The sequence below is a fragment of the Nuphar pumila genome, chromosome 6, assembly GCF_984573655.1.
Source record: "Nuphar pumila chromosome 6, dmNupPumi1.hap1.1, whole genome shotgun sequence".
In the NCBI taxonomy this organism is placed as follows: Eukaryota; Viridiplantae; Streptophyta; class Magnoliopsida; order Nymphaeales; family Nymphaeaceae; genus Nuphar; species Nuphar pumila.
The window spans coordinates 129,160,860-129,177,214 of NC_143254.1; the positions used below are offsets into that span (position 1 = coordinate 129,160,860).

Below are 16,355 nucleotides of genomic sequence, written 5' to 3' on the forward strand. Positions count from 1 at the left end.
AACCCTCTCCTAGGGTTTTACGAAGGCAGAGATTGATTTTTTTGGGCAGCAGCCTTTTTTCGTTCCAACATTTTTTTTTACTTTCTTTACCTATTGTCTCATTCCTTTGTATTGTTTGTTATTTCATTTATTGTTCAACACTGTACTTGTTCATTGGGGTTCTTTATTTCAATAAAATGAGGGTTAACCCAATCCCCATCATTTTGGGTGACTGTTTCTCTTATTTCTGCCCATTGTTAATCGTGAGAGTCGCACTGCCTCTTCCAGCCAGCAGATACGTTGCAGCCGACCATCACCACTGCATCAGTTGGTATCAGAGTCAACGCCTTTTCTCCCCGACAACAAGATGAGTTCGGAGGTGGGGGGCGATCCGGTGACAGAGATCGAGCAGGAGGATGTCGGCAATACGGACCCAATACTACGGATGATGGAAATGATGACGAAGATGCAATAAAGCGTATTGCGAGTCAGCCGGGACGTGGCAAGTATATCACGGCGATTGGATGGGGTGGAGAGTCGAGTTGCAGCGACTGATTCACCATCAGTACCACCCTCAGCGTCTACTCAGCAGGTTGGTGTCGTCCCTGTCGAATATGTGGCTGTGACCCAACAACACTTCCCGTTAGTCGTGCCATCTGGTGATACAGGAAGGAGTTATGCAGGGACGTCGGCCAGCCGTTACCCCAAAGCCTGCCCATCAGCAACGTGGGTGCGCAAGTAGAGCAACGACCCACGCAGCAGGGGCTGCCAATTGGGACGGTCTGCGTGGGCCGAACCTGATGCCGAGTCAAGCTGCAAACACACCCACCTCAGCCCAGACTGGGGTGGGTCTGTCAGTTTTCCCAGCACCTGTGCGCGGGGGCGCTGTTGCAGCACATTTGCAGACCAAGGGGACTGAACCCCTATGGACCGGACTTGCTCCAGCAGGGTCCGGTCGAGATCCCACTAGGATCGGACCCATACCCGATTTCCAGGGACCACTCTTTGGGTTCCCGGTGGCGGGTATGGGTCCTGCAAACCCATATCCAGCCTACCCAGTTGGGTTTGGATTGCAGTTTACTACGAATCCGGCCCAACCCGTTATTTTCGAACCCCAAATGGGACCCCATACCGACCCAAACCTGTATCGGACCCGGACGGAGCTCCAGTTTGATGTTGAGCCGGGTCAAAACCAGACCCATAATTGTAGGGATCGTGGATCGAGTTCAAACCAAGCCTTTTACCCCCACAACTCGATCCCCGATTCAACCTATTCAAATTTGGGTCCGACGAATAGTCTAGGATTAGGCCCGATCGATATCCAGTCGGGCGAATCATCTCAGTCCAATACCAACCCAACCAGATACCCGAACCAGAACCAACCCGGTAACCCACCCCAGATCCAAAACCCAATACCATACCCTACCCAATACCATTATCCTAACCCGACCTATAACCCAAACCCATACTATCCAATTTCTACCCACCTAGAGCTCGAGACCCGACCAACCCTTCTGCCTATCGCAGGACCACCTGTCATACCGGTACCCCAACGTCGGACACAGATGGCTCCCGCCCATGGGCCAGCCAGACCGAGGCAGATTCAGCAGGGACCGGCGCGACCTGAGCGCCCCCCACACGTCATTGGAGTAGCACAACGCCAACAGCCAGGTGAGCATAACCGCGATGATAGAGCAGTGTGGGACGATACTTTTTGGGATGAATACCCTGCACGCATGGTGGAGGCCCGTCAGCAGAGAGCACCAGAGCGCCCCTCCACGTATGGGGTGAAGTTAGAGCTTTCAGAGTTCGCAAGTTGGTTCGATGCAGTGCAGTTCTTTGATTGGTCATATGCCGTCCAATTCTTCTTCGACTACCACGATGTCACCCAGCACCGTCGTGTCTCCCTAGCCTCTACTCGGTTGAGAGGCCTAGCACAGACATGGTGGGTTGAGATGCAGCGGTCGAGGGAACGACAGGGATTAGAGCGTGTACAGACTTGGGAAGAGATGCAGCGGTTGATGCAGTCTAAGTTTGTGCCGTCAGATCACGCCGAGAGAGCCTACAAGGAATACCTGACCCTGCGTCAAGGCACCAATACTGTGGTGGATTACACTGCGGAGTTCCATCGTCTTTCCCTATGAGTGCAGATCGAGGAGACCGCCCGTCAGCAGGTCACGAGGTATATTTCTGGTCTCCGTCCTGCTATTTCTGACGACTTCACTTGTATCACAGTCGAGTCACTGGATCAGGCAAGTAGTTATGCTATGAATATAGAGGAGAAACTGAAAAGGAGGCAGGAACATAGGACATCCCGTAGTGATCAGTCCAGTCAACCAAAGTCGAGTTTCCCAATCAGGGGAGCGAGCTCCCCTAGGAAAGAAGACTCAAAGTCCGTCCAAGGGGTCGACCCTAGCAAACCCGATCAGTCTGGACCTGCGTACCACACCAGATCCAAGGGTAAGCCCAATGAGTCCATTTTTCGTTGTTTTAGGTGTCAAGAGTTAGGTCATATTGCATCCAAGTGTCCCACCATGAATAAGAACACTCATCTAGCAGAGGGCATTGTTGAGTCTGCGTCCGATAGTGAGAGCGAGGGTGAGTCGCTTGTTGAGGGGAATGACGAGGTGAAAGTCATAGAGTTCGATGGCAGCATCGAAAATTTGTTAACCATTCGTCATGTGTTGACCACATCCCGAGAGTCGACCCCCACAAAATGGTTGCGAAATAATATTTTTAGAACCTGGTGTAACTGTGAGGGGCGTGCATGTGATGTTATCATTGATACTGGAGCGTGCGAGAATATGGTGTCCGAGAGTGTCGTGTCCACCTTGAACCTAAAAACAGAAAAATTGTCCCAACCTTATAAAATGGCATGGTTCAAGAAAGGCAACGAGGTGTCAATTACCCTGCGTTGTCTAGTTCAGTTCTCTATGGGGGAGCATTACCACGATGAAGTGTGGTGTGACGTGGCGCCCATGAGTGCGTGTCACATCCTATTGGGACGTCCCTGGCAGTTTGACCGTACGACCATCCATGATGGCCGTAGGAATACGTACACATTTGTCTTTCAGGGTCATAGGATAGTTCTCCTTCCCACCAAGGAGACCGGGTTGCCCCGGCTAGCGGGCCTAGTTGACCGATCTTCCCTCCTTGGGCTGCCCGAAACTTGACACCTTTCTCCTACATCTAATGTGTCTGATCTATATGCTTACTGTGGAGACAACAAGTCGTCAGAGCTGACTTCTTTCCCACCTAGGGAGAATGATGCAGGGCAGGATGGACCCAGACCCTACCCCAAGACCCATGACCTGGATCCAGATCCATCAAGAAGAAGACCCGGATCTCGTCTCGCGTCCATGACTGGACCCGAGACCCGGATCCGCCAGCTGAATATTTAAAACCCTCTCCTAGGGTTTTACGAAGGCAGAGATTGTTTTTTTTGGGCAGCAGCCTTTTTTCGTTCCAGCATTTTTTTTTACTTTCTTTACCTATTGTCTCATTCCTTTGCATTGTTTGTTATTTCATTTATCGTTCAACACTGTACTTGTTCATTGGGGTTCTCTATTTCAATAAAAGGAGGGTTAACCCAGTCACCATCATTTTGGGTGACTGTTTCTCTTATTTCTGCCCATTGTTGATCGTGAGAGTCACACTCCCTCTTCCAGCCAGCAAATACGTTGCAGCTGACCATCACCACTGCATCAAGAACCCTCTATGTGTAGGCTCACATGTCTTGGTAATCATTTGGTGCGAGAGTCCAACAAGAAGCAAAGTAATGTCCCTCAATCTGGTATACGGGCTGAATACCTAGATTTGGGAGCTGTTAGTGCTGAAGTCTCATAAGCTCACCATTTATTTGGTCTGCAAAGGAAAATAGTCAAAAACCTTTTTATTTAGTGAAATTTGAAAACAAGACCTATAGATTTTTCCCTTTTTTAAGAATCAAGTTAAATATTGAAAAATAAGCATGTTGAATTGGGGGAAAGTTTTGTTCAGATGAAATTTGACATTGAGATTCAACCTTGCTTTGGTAGATTGAGCGTCATATTGCAGATTTGTTCACAGATTTTCTTCTGTAGATTGAGAAACAAACGTCCATGATGATCTCCATGCTCATTGTTGAGTGGGTTGGTTAGGAATGAGCTAGTTGAGAATATTTTATAGTTTGATTTATTCCAACCCGATGATATATTCCACAAATAACTGCAAAAGAGCATTATGAACAATAGAGTAAGGGATCAATCCATAAGTTCTATTCATTCCTTATTGGCAGCCAATTCATACTCTTGTTTCACTTCCCTTTCATTTTTTTTCCATATTCACTAATGTGTACAGTTTTATTTCAAACTGTCCATTTTATGTATCATGTCCATTGCTATCGGTTGTTTATCCAAGTTTGCATGTAAATGTCACATGTATACATGATGAAATGTTAATACTTCTGTAGTTGTATTGATGGTATTATCAGTTATTGTGGGCAGGACCAAACAGCCATTTTGTTTCTGCTATTCCCGTGCATACTGCTCCTTTTAAGAAATTGGATGTGGAATGGATGCTTTCCTATACTTCCGGTTCAGTTATACCAGGTATCATCTGTTCCTTGTTAGATACTTAAAAAGAAAAAATTAAATCTTCTGCTAGGATTTATTCTTCATCAAAAACTTGATACAAGGTATAATTTCTTTCTCAGGCCTGGCTGCTTTTTCTATATACGCGTTTAGCCATGCGGGAGAATATATTAAGAGTAAATGGGAGTGATATTCGCCCTTGGTAAATTATATTTTTCTAGTTTTGGCTTCACTCTGTTTGCCATTATGTTTCTTCTGGAGCATGGATGTGTAACTCAGTTTAACTCTTTTGGTAAAAATTTTCTTTCATGCATTTCTTAGGTTGTAATGCTGATTTTCATGGTTCTCAAGATTTGGATAATTCGTTTTTCTAACAGCTTACTTTGTGGACAAGGAATGGGCAGTTTTAGTTTTCAATCTTTAATCATTGGCCCAAAAAACGCTTGGGCGCTCTATGTACGATGTAGACTCGAACCATTTCTCTTTCTTATGGACAAAAAAATCATTCTTTTTTATTCCCTATTGCACCATGGAGCACTATCTAATTCGATCTACCAGAACAGATCATGCAATTTATCAATTGATTTCCATCACGTTCATCTCGCTTTTAGTGCATTTCCGCCACGCCAACATAGCCGCCATAATAAGAAGCAGGTGAAGCAACTAGAAGAGTCTTTTTATCTATTTTTATTTTTCTGTTTTTTTAATTGTAAGTCAACATGACTGTTTGGAAGCAGTCCAACTAGTCGGATTGCCTCCTTCTCTTGCTTGTGGGGCTCTATAAATAGGGCCTCACTTCTTCATGCATTCTTATGCCTTTTACAAGCATATGTGTGGTGATATAAAAAATATTTATTTTTATATCGTGTTCTTATGAGATTGTGATCTTGTGTCTCCTTTGTGAGATTGTATTTGACCCAATAGAGGCCTTTGTACATTTGTGATCTCTTGTAGCCCTCAGTGGCATTCCGTCGTGATTGTTATTCGCTTTATTTCAATATATTATTTGCTTTCTGATATATCTTATATATATTATGAAAAAACTGATGTCATCTTATTATATGCTTTTGTTTGTCCTGGATAGGTGGATATACCACCATTACTGTGCTATGGCAATGGCTGTCATCAGTCTCACATGGGAGATAAAGGGAGAACCTGATTGTGCACAAAAACAGGTACTCTTCTTGTACCTTAATTGCTCATTATTGGATTGATTTCAACTACTTTTCCCAATCGAATCTTGTGTAGAGAGGAGTTCAGCTCTTTTTAGTATCGGCAATGATGCAAGGTGTTGCAATGCTTCTACAGAACAGATATCAACGCCAAAGGTTGTATACTCGTATTGCATTAGGAAAGGTAGTTCTCTCTTGATATACAATTGATTGGCTTGATTTTTTTCCTCCGTGGAACATTATATTTAAAGACTGAGTTTCAATTTACTCATTGTGGTGTTACATTAGCCTTCTTACTGTAATTGTAGCACTAAGATCGTGCTAATGGTTTTGGTTCTGAGCTCTATGTAACTACGTTGAATATTTACAAATATTTATACATTAATGCATGTATCTTTTGTTTGAATATATATATATATATATATATATATATATATAGAGAGAGAGAGAGAGAGAGAGAGAGACCCATGTCCAGCACTGACATCTGCATCCATCTATATAATGTAGGTTTTCAGATGTTCTATTTGTCCTCTGGTCCAAATTATTCACCTTTGCTATGCATGTTTAGTGTTTGGTGGAAATTGTGCAGATTTTCTCCAATCCATTTCTTATATTTGACGCTGATCTTCTCAGTAAGTGGTGATCTAGTCGGTACTTGATATTGTGTAGGAGATCTGTAACTTCTTGCCATACTTATGGCATATTGGCTTGCTGATGCTAGGTTCAACTCCTTAGGACTCTACTAGGATTGAAGTAAAGGTTTTCCACGTATCAAGTTATCTAATACTATATCTTTTACTGATTCATCGCTTGTAGAATATCAGGAAGCTATGAAGTATTTTACTGCCTCTTCGTTTCACAGTCTGATGTGTTGGTAGTTGGCTTATCTCACTTTTGCAGTCTAGGAGAATGGATGTTGTATGGGGTGAAACTGCTGGTGTGCAAGGTCAACTGTGGCTTTTATACCCTATCCTTTTTATACTACAGGTAATTAAAACTGCAGCATGTTTCCTAAATCACTGTAACGTTAATGGGACTTAAATGCGAACATCTTTCATCTCATTCAATCATTTCATTATATTTTATGTTACACACATGGAAACGGATAGGACTGCATAAAAGTTCTGGACACCTGACTGATCTTGGGTGGTCCAGTTCCTTATCCAAATGGCACCATTTACTTGGTTGTTCCCACCATCTCAGGCTGGGAATCTGCCTACACAATTGACTCTACAAGTGGGTTGGCTTGCAGTGTGTCTGGGGATGATGTATCATAGTTAGCAAAATTCCGTTCAGCTCATGTTTTTTTCAATAAAACTTTGAAAATAGGTAAAACAAATGTAATTGTTTAAAAAATAATCTCGAGAGAAATGTTTAGAACACGAAAAATTTATTAAAAAAAAGTACTTTTCAGAGAAACTCCATTATGGATCCAATTGGGTGGGATCACAATAGTTCTTGAATCTAAATCTCAGACTTCCTGTATCCTAACTTGATTTTGAAGGAAAAGTTTCATATCTATGTCCATTTCATTGATCCAGTTTTATAATAAAACCTAATTAAACCTATATGTATTGTTTGCTGATTTTTTTGCAACTATTGCTTTAGGTCATTTTTTTCAGCCATCTTTTTGAATGAGAAACCTTTCAAATAATGTTAACAATTTTTTGCCATTTCACGGATTGCTAAACTATGCAATGGTTCAGCATTATGGTGGCATGTCATGCAGTCATTAACATGATGTTTGGACTTAAACACCTTATTATCATTGTTTCTGAATCAGCAAACTTGTTAAACTTCTAAGTGCATGTTATTCTTGAACTTTTGAGGCATATGGTGGCATGTCATGCTGACATTAACTTGAATTTCGGCCTTTCATACCTTCTTGTCATTGATGATGAATTTGTTAGACTTCTAACCGCGTGTTATTCTCAGATTTCTGAGGCATATGTTGGACTATTGCTGCTTCAGACTACATTTGCTGGTGTTGCTTCTGAATGGCAGGTAAGTACATGCCTGCCCCCCCCCCCCCCACACACACACACACACCTGTTTAGCAGGTATGGAGCACGTTCAGTAGCACTTTTAACATCGATGGTCGTGCTGCCATTCAGGTTGTTGCTTGTGGAACTCTGCTGGTTGTAATGGCAGTGGGGAATTTTGTAAACACGCTTCAGACTCTTAGGGCAAAATCAAGGGTTAAAGCCAAGATGAAGAGAAGCAAGATCCAGCAAGACATCGACCATGTTTCCTCCACAAGCCCATCTAAATCGGGAAAGTCTTCCTAGTTTATAAGTGTGAGAGAATCTGCTTGGCTTTACTTTGTAGAATGATTACTAATCTTGTAGGTTTAGCTTTCCAATCAGCACAGTAAATTTTTCCATGTAAAAAGTGCATTCTTTTCTCCTTTTCCGGCAAGATCATGTGACACTTGGGACTTGTTTGATGGCTTGTCCAGGATTGAACGAAATGAATGGTCTCGACGGAACAGATTCCGTAACAACTGTACCAAGTTCAACGTTTGCTTGGATCGTACTAGGATGCTGTGTTCTGAATGTTTGTTGTTTGATGATGATGTGCGGACATGGATAATAGGTCAGATTAATTAGTTTTGGATCACATGACCTGATCCAGTATTTTACATGTTTTAACAAGTTTATTATGGATTTGTGCTCCGAATGTGGATTTTGAATTGGATCAAAACATCATAAACCCTAACACTAAAATCTCTAAACAAAATGAAGACAAGAAAATAATCATAAACCCTAACATTAAAATCTCCAAAATCTTTCAAATCCCTAAAAATGTAACCCTAAAATCAGGTTAGGGTTAATTCATGAAAGAGAGAGAGGAAGGGAGAGCACATGGGAAGAGAGCGTCGGGGGGATGGAAGTGCAGAGAGAGAGAGTGAGAGGAAAGTGATAGGGGGCCGACAGGTGAGAGAGAACATCGGGGGCCGACGGGCTAGAGAGCGTCGATGGCAAGAGATATTTGTTTAAAATCGGTTTCCCTCGTCCTTGTTCTTTTCGTAACAGGGGGTGGAACAAAATTAACATCATAAAATAGATGCAGTGGAAGGTGTTTCGTGTGGTCACTGTGTTCAATGTTTGTGGATTGTACCATCACATTTCGGGTGGGAGACCGGGCGGGAGATGGTGCATCAAACGTGCCATTAGTGCCTGCATCAGTCTTCGGCCTTGTCTTTTGGTTTTTTAATCAAATATTTATGTAAATAAATTGCTAGTCATCCTGCTTTGAGAGTGCCATTTATGCTGCTTGGCTTGAGAGAAACCACTGCCTTCATGATTATTGAGCGTTTTTTCGTACCACAGTATCGAGGTCTCTCTCATGAATCTTATTGATGTATTTGTTTTTTTTTTAGACCGAGAAAGCTGGGGTTAGTCAGTTATACAACCAAACCATTGGGGTTCAAACTTGCAACGTTCCAACACAAGGTGACCTGCACTAACTGCTCCTGCCAGACAAGTGGAGACCCTGATGAAGGTGACCTGCACTGACTGCTCGTGCCAGACAAGCGGAGCCCCCCGACGGTTTATTGAAGTAGTTTCTACTAATAAAAACAAAGAGAGCTTCTTATGGTACGTTTGGTTTTGCTGGCCCCATATGACTCCAAATCAAATTTGATTTGGAGTCATATGATTCAGAATTACATGAGGTCTTCTGTGATTCTGAACTCACATAAATGAGAACGGCAAATAAGAGTCCATTTCTCATAGCTTATTTTCTGATGTTTGGTTTCTTGTGCAAATGAGATTCATTCTCTCATTTGGATGAGAATCTGAATCTCATGAGACGATACCAAACATGCCCTTAGTGATGAAGTGATTCCTGCTAAGGGCAAACAAAATTTCCATTTCTATGCACTCAAAATTGTGGGGTTAATGTGCACATGAAGGTTTTGTAATTTTGGAACTCTCCACTACTTTAGTTTCCTTCAAGAGAGAGAGAGAGAGAGAGAGAGAGAGAGAGAGAGAGAGAGAGAGAGAGATTGGTAGGCAAAGATGCTGAAACTGACTGCACTAAAAAGAAAATGATGATAACTAAATTAAATATCATTAGAAAATATATATAAATTAAAGTCTCACTTTTCACATGTGCAAGTTACATAAAATTATAATTTCAACTTGTATTATCATGCTTGTAAGTTAAGGTAAATGCAATTCAAGCCTTGCATACATGTACAAGTAAAGATGAAATTATAATTTTAATTCACTTACCTTGCTTGCAAGTTGTGGTAAAGAGGTAGAAACCTCTCCTTTAACCATGACTTAGAACCACGATGATTCAACAAAGAACAAAACACACTATGCAAGTTTTGGATATTCACCCTACTTGCACGACTTGTGCAAATTGGGGTTAAAATCTCATTTTAACAGACTTGCAAGTCGGATAAAAATGAAAATGATATGTAAATGGGCTTCAATCATGGTAGGCTAGTCTAAGGTTCCATTCCAACTTGCATGACTTGTGATAGTTAGGGTAAAAATTGTCTTTAACTTGCACTTAAACACTATGAAAGATAGGTAAAAGTAAAAGACCTTTACCTTATGTGGCAATGATCTATTGCTTATTATAACTCCCAAGTACCCACCCATGTCAGTAGTTGGTTCCCATAAAGTAGGGAGGTAAGGAGTAGTGAAAGTGGTTGCATGACAGGTGACAACCATCTAGCCAAGTAGCACTTATGATGAAAGTTTTTCCATCGTGGGAATTCAAATATATAAAAGAAGAACCTACGAAGGTGGCATGAAGTGCAAGTGAGGAGAGAATCTACCCAAGTGTCGGTGCATCCAAAAGAGCTGTAGACACAAGGAGTCAGCCAATCCTCCAGCTTTGTTTCTCCCCTTATCTCTCTTTTTCCTTTCTCTCTTCCCACTATGTACTCAAGGTTACGAGAATTAGAGGTTGTTGTAAAGACAAAAAGTTCCTAATAAAACTGCAAGTTTTTCTCACATCACTATTTGTGTCACGAGCTTATTTTCTTTAATAGGCCAGCGCAGCGCGATGGTCCTTCCTTACCGCCGCAAGCCTACTTGTCAGCTCGCTTGCCAGTCGCAAAAGCTTGTAATTAGAGTGCAAGAGAGCAAGAGAGAATAGAGGGAGAAGAATTGCAATCACAAGAATCAATCACAACGAGGGTGAACAAAAGAAAACTCAACACATTTGATTCATTCACAATTTTGCCCACAGGCTATTACAGTTCAAGTATACGGGCTGCCCCTTTGGGGTATTGATTCACCTGAACCGGGAAGCTTACATCAGACTCAACAAAAGCAAAACAGACTCTAGACGCAACTTTACAATGTAAGTCACAAGCAAACAATTTGAGTGTTCAAAATTTTTTGAACACTCACTGAAAATAAGAGTGAGATGTCGAAAGGCTTTCCGACAAAGAGGATACTGAAAAGCTCATTCCTTTTAGCAAAAAATGAGATGCCGAAAGGCTCTCTTGTAAAGAGGATGCTAAAAGGCTCCTCCCTTTCACCAAAAAATGAGAGGCAGATGGATGCCGAAAGGCTCTGCACCTTTACCAAGAGAAGAAATATTAAAAGGCTCTCTTGAAAATAAGATGCCAAAAGGCTCTTATATGTCATTAAAGAAAAGAAGGTTACTCTTACGTTCAGGAGAAGATACCAAAATGTGTCTTCCTAAAAAAGTGCACTCTTTGCGAAAAAGACTTATGAAAAGTATGATGCTAGTGCTTAGTGCTACAATGATGCAAGTAGAGAAAACACCTGTGCTCGTAAGGATGACATCACCTACCAACCAAAATGTTCCATCACCTCTGCTGATAAAAGCAACATCACTTACCAACCAAAATGTATCAGCACTTGTGGTGCGACCTCAAGATGTGGCTAGTGCAACTCAGCCTCCACTTGCAAGAGAAGTGGCCAATCATAGAAGATGAACGAGCTCAAGGCCAAACTCTCGTAGATGATTGACCTGGCAGACTTGCCTCATGGAGCTTGTTGAGGGGTGTCTCGCCACCGGAGAGCTTGCCTCACATGTCTCCTTATGGTTGCAGTTGTGGTGTGTAGCGTGGGCCTTACATAGGAGTCACTAGGTAAGGCAGAAGGTGGAAGGATAAAGGATGAAGGTCAAAGAAAGAAGAACCCCACTGAAGGGTCTGGGCACTTGGAAGAAGGCCTCACACACTAGGCATCGGTTGATAAAGCCCAGGGACATGCACCCATGCCCCTACTGTAGGCACACCCTCACTCGGCTAGACACTGGGCACCTTAGGCCATTAGGCCTAACTTTTGGATTTTATTCTTTTAAATTATTTTATTATGGGTTTAGATTAGTTGGAATAAGATCCAAGCTCCAACTTGTGGAGACCTGGATCTAATTAAGGCATTTGTCTCCCTATATAAGGACCTTATGAGAAAGCCCAAGCATGCTTATGAATTTAATGGACTATTTTTAGTAATTAGCTCTCTTCCCCTCTCTTTCCTCTCTCCCTCTCTTACTTTCCTTCTCTCCCTTAGGATGCTCCACTCTTTCTCACTTGCCTCCTCCCTCTCCCTCTTTCTTCCCCTTTTCCTCCCATGGGCGCCCTTTCTTTCCTCTCTAGTTGTCTTTCCCCCTCTCTCATTCACGCCTCTCTCCCTTCTCCTTTTTTATATCTGCCTCTCTTTTCCTTGTAGTTGCAACACCCTAAGGTATTCTCAGGGGTGACATGAGGGCTGGGGTACTCTTACAATGCCATCGTAAGCCTCTCGGAGGTTCTGCCTTGCGCGTAGATAGTGCCAGTAGCGGTCCATGGAGACTGCCACCTCTGTTCGTGCTGGGCATCCAGATATGCACCATCAGCGTGTAAAAGACTTCCCCACATCAGATTAGACTTCCCAAAGGTTGATAAGAGGGTGCAGTAACACACCATGGGTTTGCTTGGGTCAATGGAGGGCCTGACTACTTCCTGGGGAATCAGTAAGACTTTAGGGGCTCCGACGCATGTATTGAGTGTATCATAAGCACATTCCCAATTGACGTATGCCCCTCCACTTGTGGGTGACGTCTAGGGGTCACCATCCACATGTCTAGGCCACCCCACAGTAAATCGAACATCCCATACACATTTGAGAGGCATTGGGATTCAAACACACAATGGATGTCTTGCTGCAAGCGTCAAACAAAGCCACAGGTGACCCGTTCACACGAGAGGGTTGTGTATGTTCGCCCCCGATGATTCACTGAATCCCACGTCTGTGTTCGGGGCTTTGAATGAGCACCACGTATACAAGCACATGGGGCTCGTATTCCCGTGTATGTTGACATAACTTTACATCGGACTCTGGTGTTGTTGCAAAGACTTAAGTACCCTTTCTTGCTATTCTTCTCATAAAGTGATGGTTTGAGAATGATAAAAATGCCCTTCATTCAAAAAAGAAAAAACAAACAGTTCAAAAAAAGGACAAACATGTCCTCCATCCAGAAAGTCAAGGATGATGTTGACTCTTCAAAGTCTTCTTCTTTTTCTGTTCAAAAAAAGGACAAACATGTCTTCTTCTTCTTTCTCCGTAAAACACTATAAAACCCTCTCTCTCTCTAGAGAAATCAAGGAAAACAAAGAGTTCTTCCTGGAGAAGGCCATGAACAACAACCCTCTCACTCTCTCTCTATTCTCTCTCTACTTCTGTGCACATCCAACAGACGATCCTACATTGCTCCATCGTCATCTTCTTCTTCTTCCTTCTTCGTAAAACACTGTAAAACCCTCTCTCTCTCTAGAGAAGAAATCAAGGGAGGTAAAGGGTTCCTCCTGGAGAAGGCCATGAACATCAACCCTCTCACTCTCTCTCCCTTCTCTCTCTACTTATGTGCCTGATTTAGAGTTTTTGCCCTTACAGGAGAGGGGTCTGGGGGCTCCTCCCAACGTGGGTAGCATCATTCAACTTGAAGAGTTGTGGAGTCTGATTCAAAGTTTTTACCCATTCATATTTTAAGACATTAGATCTCATGTTTGAACATCCACGCATGTGCAGTTTGCTTTCATCATGTTCAGTTGCTTTCTAGATTATACTTTGAATTCTTGTGCATTTTAGATCTATCGATTTGTATGTAACCAGAGCTCATTTTAATTTTAAATTTTTACTGCAACTTCATGCATATGTCTTCATGCTCTCTACCAAAAATCAGATCATTCTGAGTTTGTTTGACCCACTTTAAAAATCGAGATTCAAAACCTGTTATTTTGCACCGTCAGGATTTTAGCAGAATCAGGACCAACTTGCGAAACTGATTTCTCCCTAACCAAAGATGATTTTTCCGATCCGTAAAAAGGGTTGTTTTCTAAATTGAATCTAGTTTGTTCATACCAAATTTCAGCGATTTCTATGGTGTTTTCGTACCAGTTTCGGGTCAAAAACCATAACCCTGTCACCCTGTGTCATTTTAATGGCTCAGATTTTAATCCATTTTGTTTGAATTTTATTTTCCTAATGAAAGATCATTTTTCAATTCTGTAAAACGGGTTCTCTTTGTTTATGTGTCTAGTTCATCCCTGTAAATTTTTAGAATTTTTCATGGTCAATTACTATTTTATTTTGATTAAATACCAGAACCTTGTATCCAGATTTTATAAATGTTCTGATTTTGGCCCCCATATCATGACTGTTGTAGCACTTCTTTAACAAATCGTTATTTGATTGACAATATTCTTCAGAAAATTATTGTTATGATTTTTTTGAGTCTCTAATGAGTCTCTACTATGATTTGTAGTATTTTTGGGTCTCCAACGAGCCTCACAATGATTTATAGTGTAGTTCGATCTTTTAACTATGATTTATAGTGCTTTGTGGTCTCCAACGAGCCCCACAACGATTTGTAGTATTTTTCAGTCTTTTAACTATTATTTATAGTGTTTTCGGGTCTCTAACGAGACCCACAATGATTTATAGTGTTGTTGGACCTCGCTATAGCGATTTGTAGTGTTTCTCGCTAAACACTACAGCGATTTGTGATACAAATCGCTATCTGAATCATGACCAACTTGTCAGTGTCATATCTCCCTAACCAGAGATCGGATTTCAAATCCGTAAAAAGTGGTGTCTTCGTTATGAAGTCTAGTTTATCCCTGTAAATTTTCAGCGATTTCTATGGTCATTTGATACCCTATTTGAATCTAAAACCAGACCCCTATCAGTTTGCCTTATTTGAGTGACATAGGTTTTTTATTTCATTTTGTAATAGTCATATCTCCCCAACGGAAGATCATTTTTCAAATCCGTAAAAAGGGTTTTTTTCCTCTATGTGTCTAGTTTATATCTGGAAAGTTTTATAACTTTTTATGCTTATTTGATATTTCGAACCTGTTAAAAACCGAGACATGTTATAAAACTTAAAAAGTTTGAAACTTCTTCTATGTGTCTCGATTTTAACAGGTTTGAAATATCAAATGAGCATAAAAAGTTATAAAACTTTCCAGATTAAAACTAGACACATAGAGGAAGAAAACCCTTTTTACGGATTTGAAAAATGATCTTCCGTTGGGGAGATATGACTATTAAAAAATGAAATAAAAACCTATGTCACTCAAATAAGGCAGACTGATAGGGGTCTGATTTTAGATCCAAATGGGGCATCAAATGACCATAGAAATCGCTGAAAATTTACAGGAATAAACTAGACTTCATAACGAAGACACCACTTTTTACGGATTTGAAATCCGATCTCTGGTTAGGGAGATATGGCCCTGACAAGTTGGTCATGATTCAGATAGCGATTTGTATCACAAATCGCTGTAGTATTTTTCGCAAAACACTACAGCGATTTGTGATACAAATCGCTATCCGAATCATGACCAACTTCTCAGGGTCATATCTCTCTAACCAGAGATCAGATTTCAAATCCGTAAAAAGTGGTGTCTTCGTTATGAAGTCTAGTTTATTCCTATAAATTTTTAGCGATTTCTATGGTCATTTGATACCTTATTTGGATCTAAAACCAGACCCCTATCAGTCTGCCTTATTTGAGTGACATAGGTTTTTATTTTATTTTGTAAGAGTCATATCTCCCCAACGGAAGATCATTTTTCAAATCCGTAAAAAGGGTTTTCTTCCTCTATGTGTCTAGTTTATATCTGGAAAGTTTTATAACTTTTTATGCTCATTTGATATTTCGAACCTGTTAAAAACCGAGACATGTTATAAAATATTATAAAACTTAAGAAGTTTGAAATTTCCTCTATGTGTCTCAATTTTTAACAGGTTTGAAATATCAAATGAGCATAAAAAGTTATAAAAATTTCCAGATATAAACTAGACACATAGAGGAAGAAAACCCTTTTTACGGATTTGGAAAATGATCTTCCGTTGGGGAGATATGACTCTTACAAAATGAAATAAAAACCTATGTCACTCAAATAAGACAGACTGATAGGGGTCTGGTTTTAGATCCACATGGGGTATCAAATGACTATAGAAATCGCTGAAAATTTATAGGAATAAACTAGACTTCATAACGAAGACACTACTTTTTACGGATTTGAAATCCGATCTCTGGTTAGGGAGATATGGTCTTGACAAGTTGATCCTGATTCGGATAGCGATTTGTATCACAAATCGCTGTAGTGTTTAGCGATTTGTAGTGTTTCTTGCTAAACACTACAGCG

At 41.2% G+C, this 16,355-nt stretch overlaps 1 protein-coding gene across 2 annotated transcripts in view; it reads left to right on the plus strand.

The window, feature by feature from the left end:
• LOC149836191 (uncharacterized) overlaps positions 1 to 8,140 on the plus strand; it is a 31,850-nt gene extending 23,710 nt beyond the window's left edge. Inside the window, exons 4-10 of one of the 2 annotated variants that reach the window (XM_090009045.1) lie at positions 4,464 to 4,568; positions 4,673 to 4,752; positions 5,635 to 5,725; positions 5,799 to 5,906; positions 6,623 to 6,709; positions 7,658 to 7,726; positions 7,837 to 8,140. In XM_090009045.1, coding sequence (XP_089865171.1) covers positions 4,464 to 4,568; positions 4,673 to 4,752; positions 5,635 to 5,725; positions 5,799 to 5,906; positions 6,623 to 6,709; positions 7,658 to 7,726; positions 7,837 to 8,010 — 714 coding nt within the window. In that variant the 3' untranslated portion in view covers positions 8,011 to 8,140. Of the gene's footprint in view, positions 1 to 4,463; positions 4,569 to 4,672; positions 4,753 to 4,927; positions 5,205 to 5,634; positions 5,726 to 5,798; positions 5,907 to 6,622; positions 6,710 to 7,657; positions 7,727 to 7,836 lie in introns of those variants that run through there. The other variant, XR_016432403.1, reaches the window with a different exon arrangement.
• Positions 8,141 to 16,355: the final 8,215 nt, after the last annotated feature.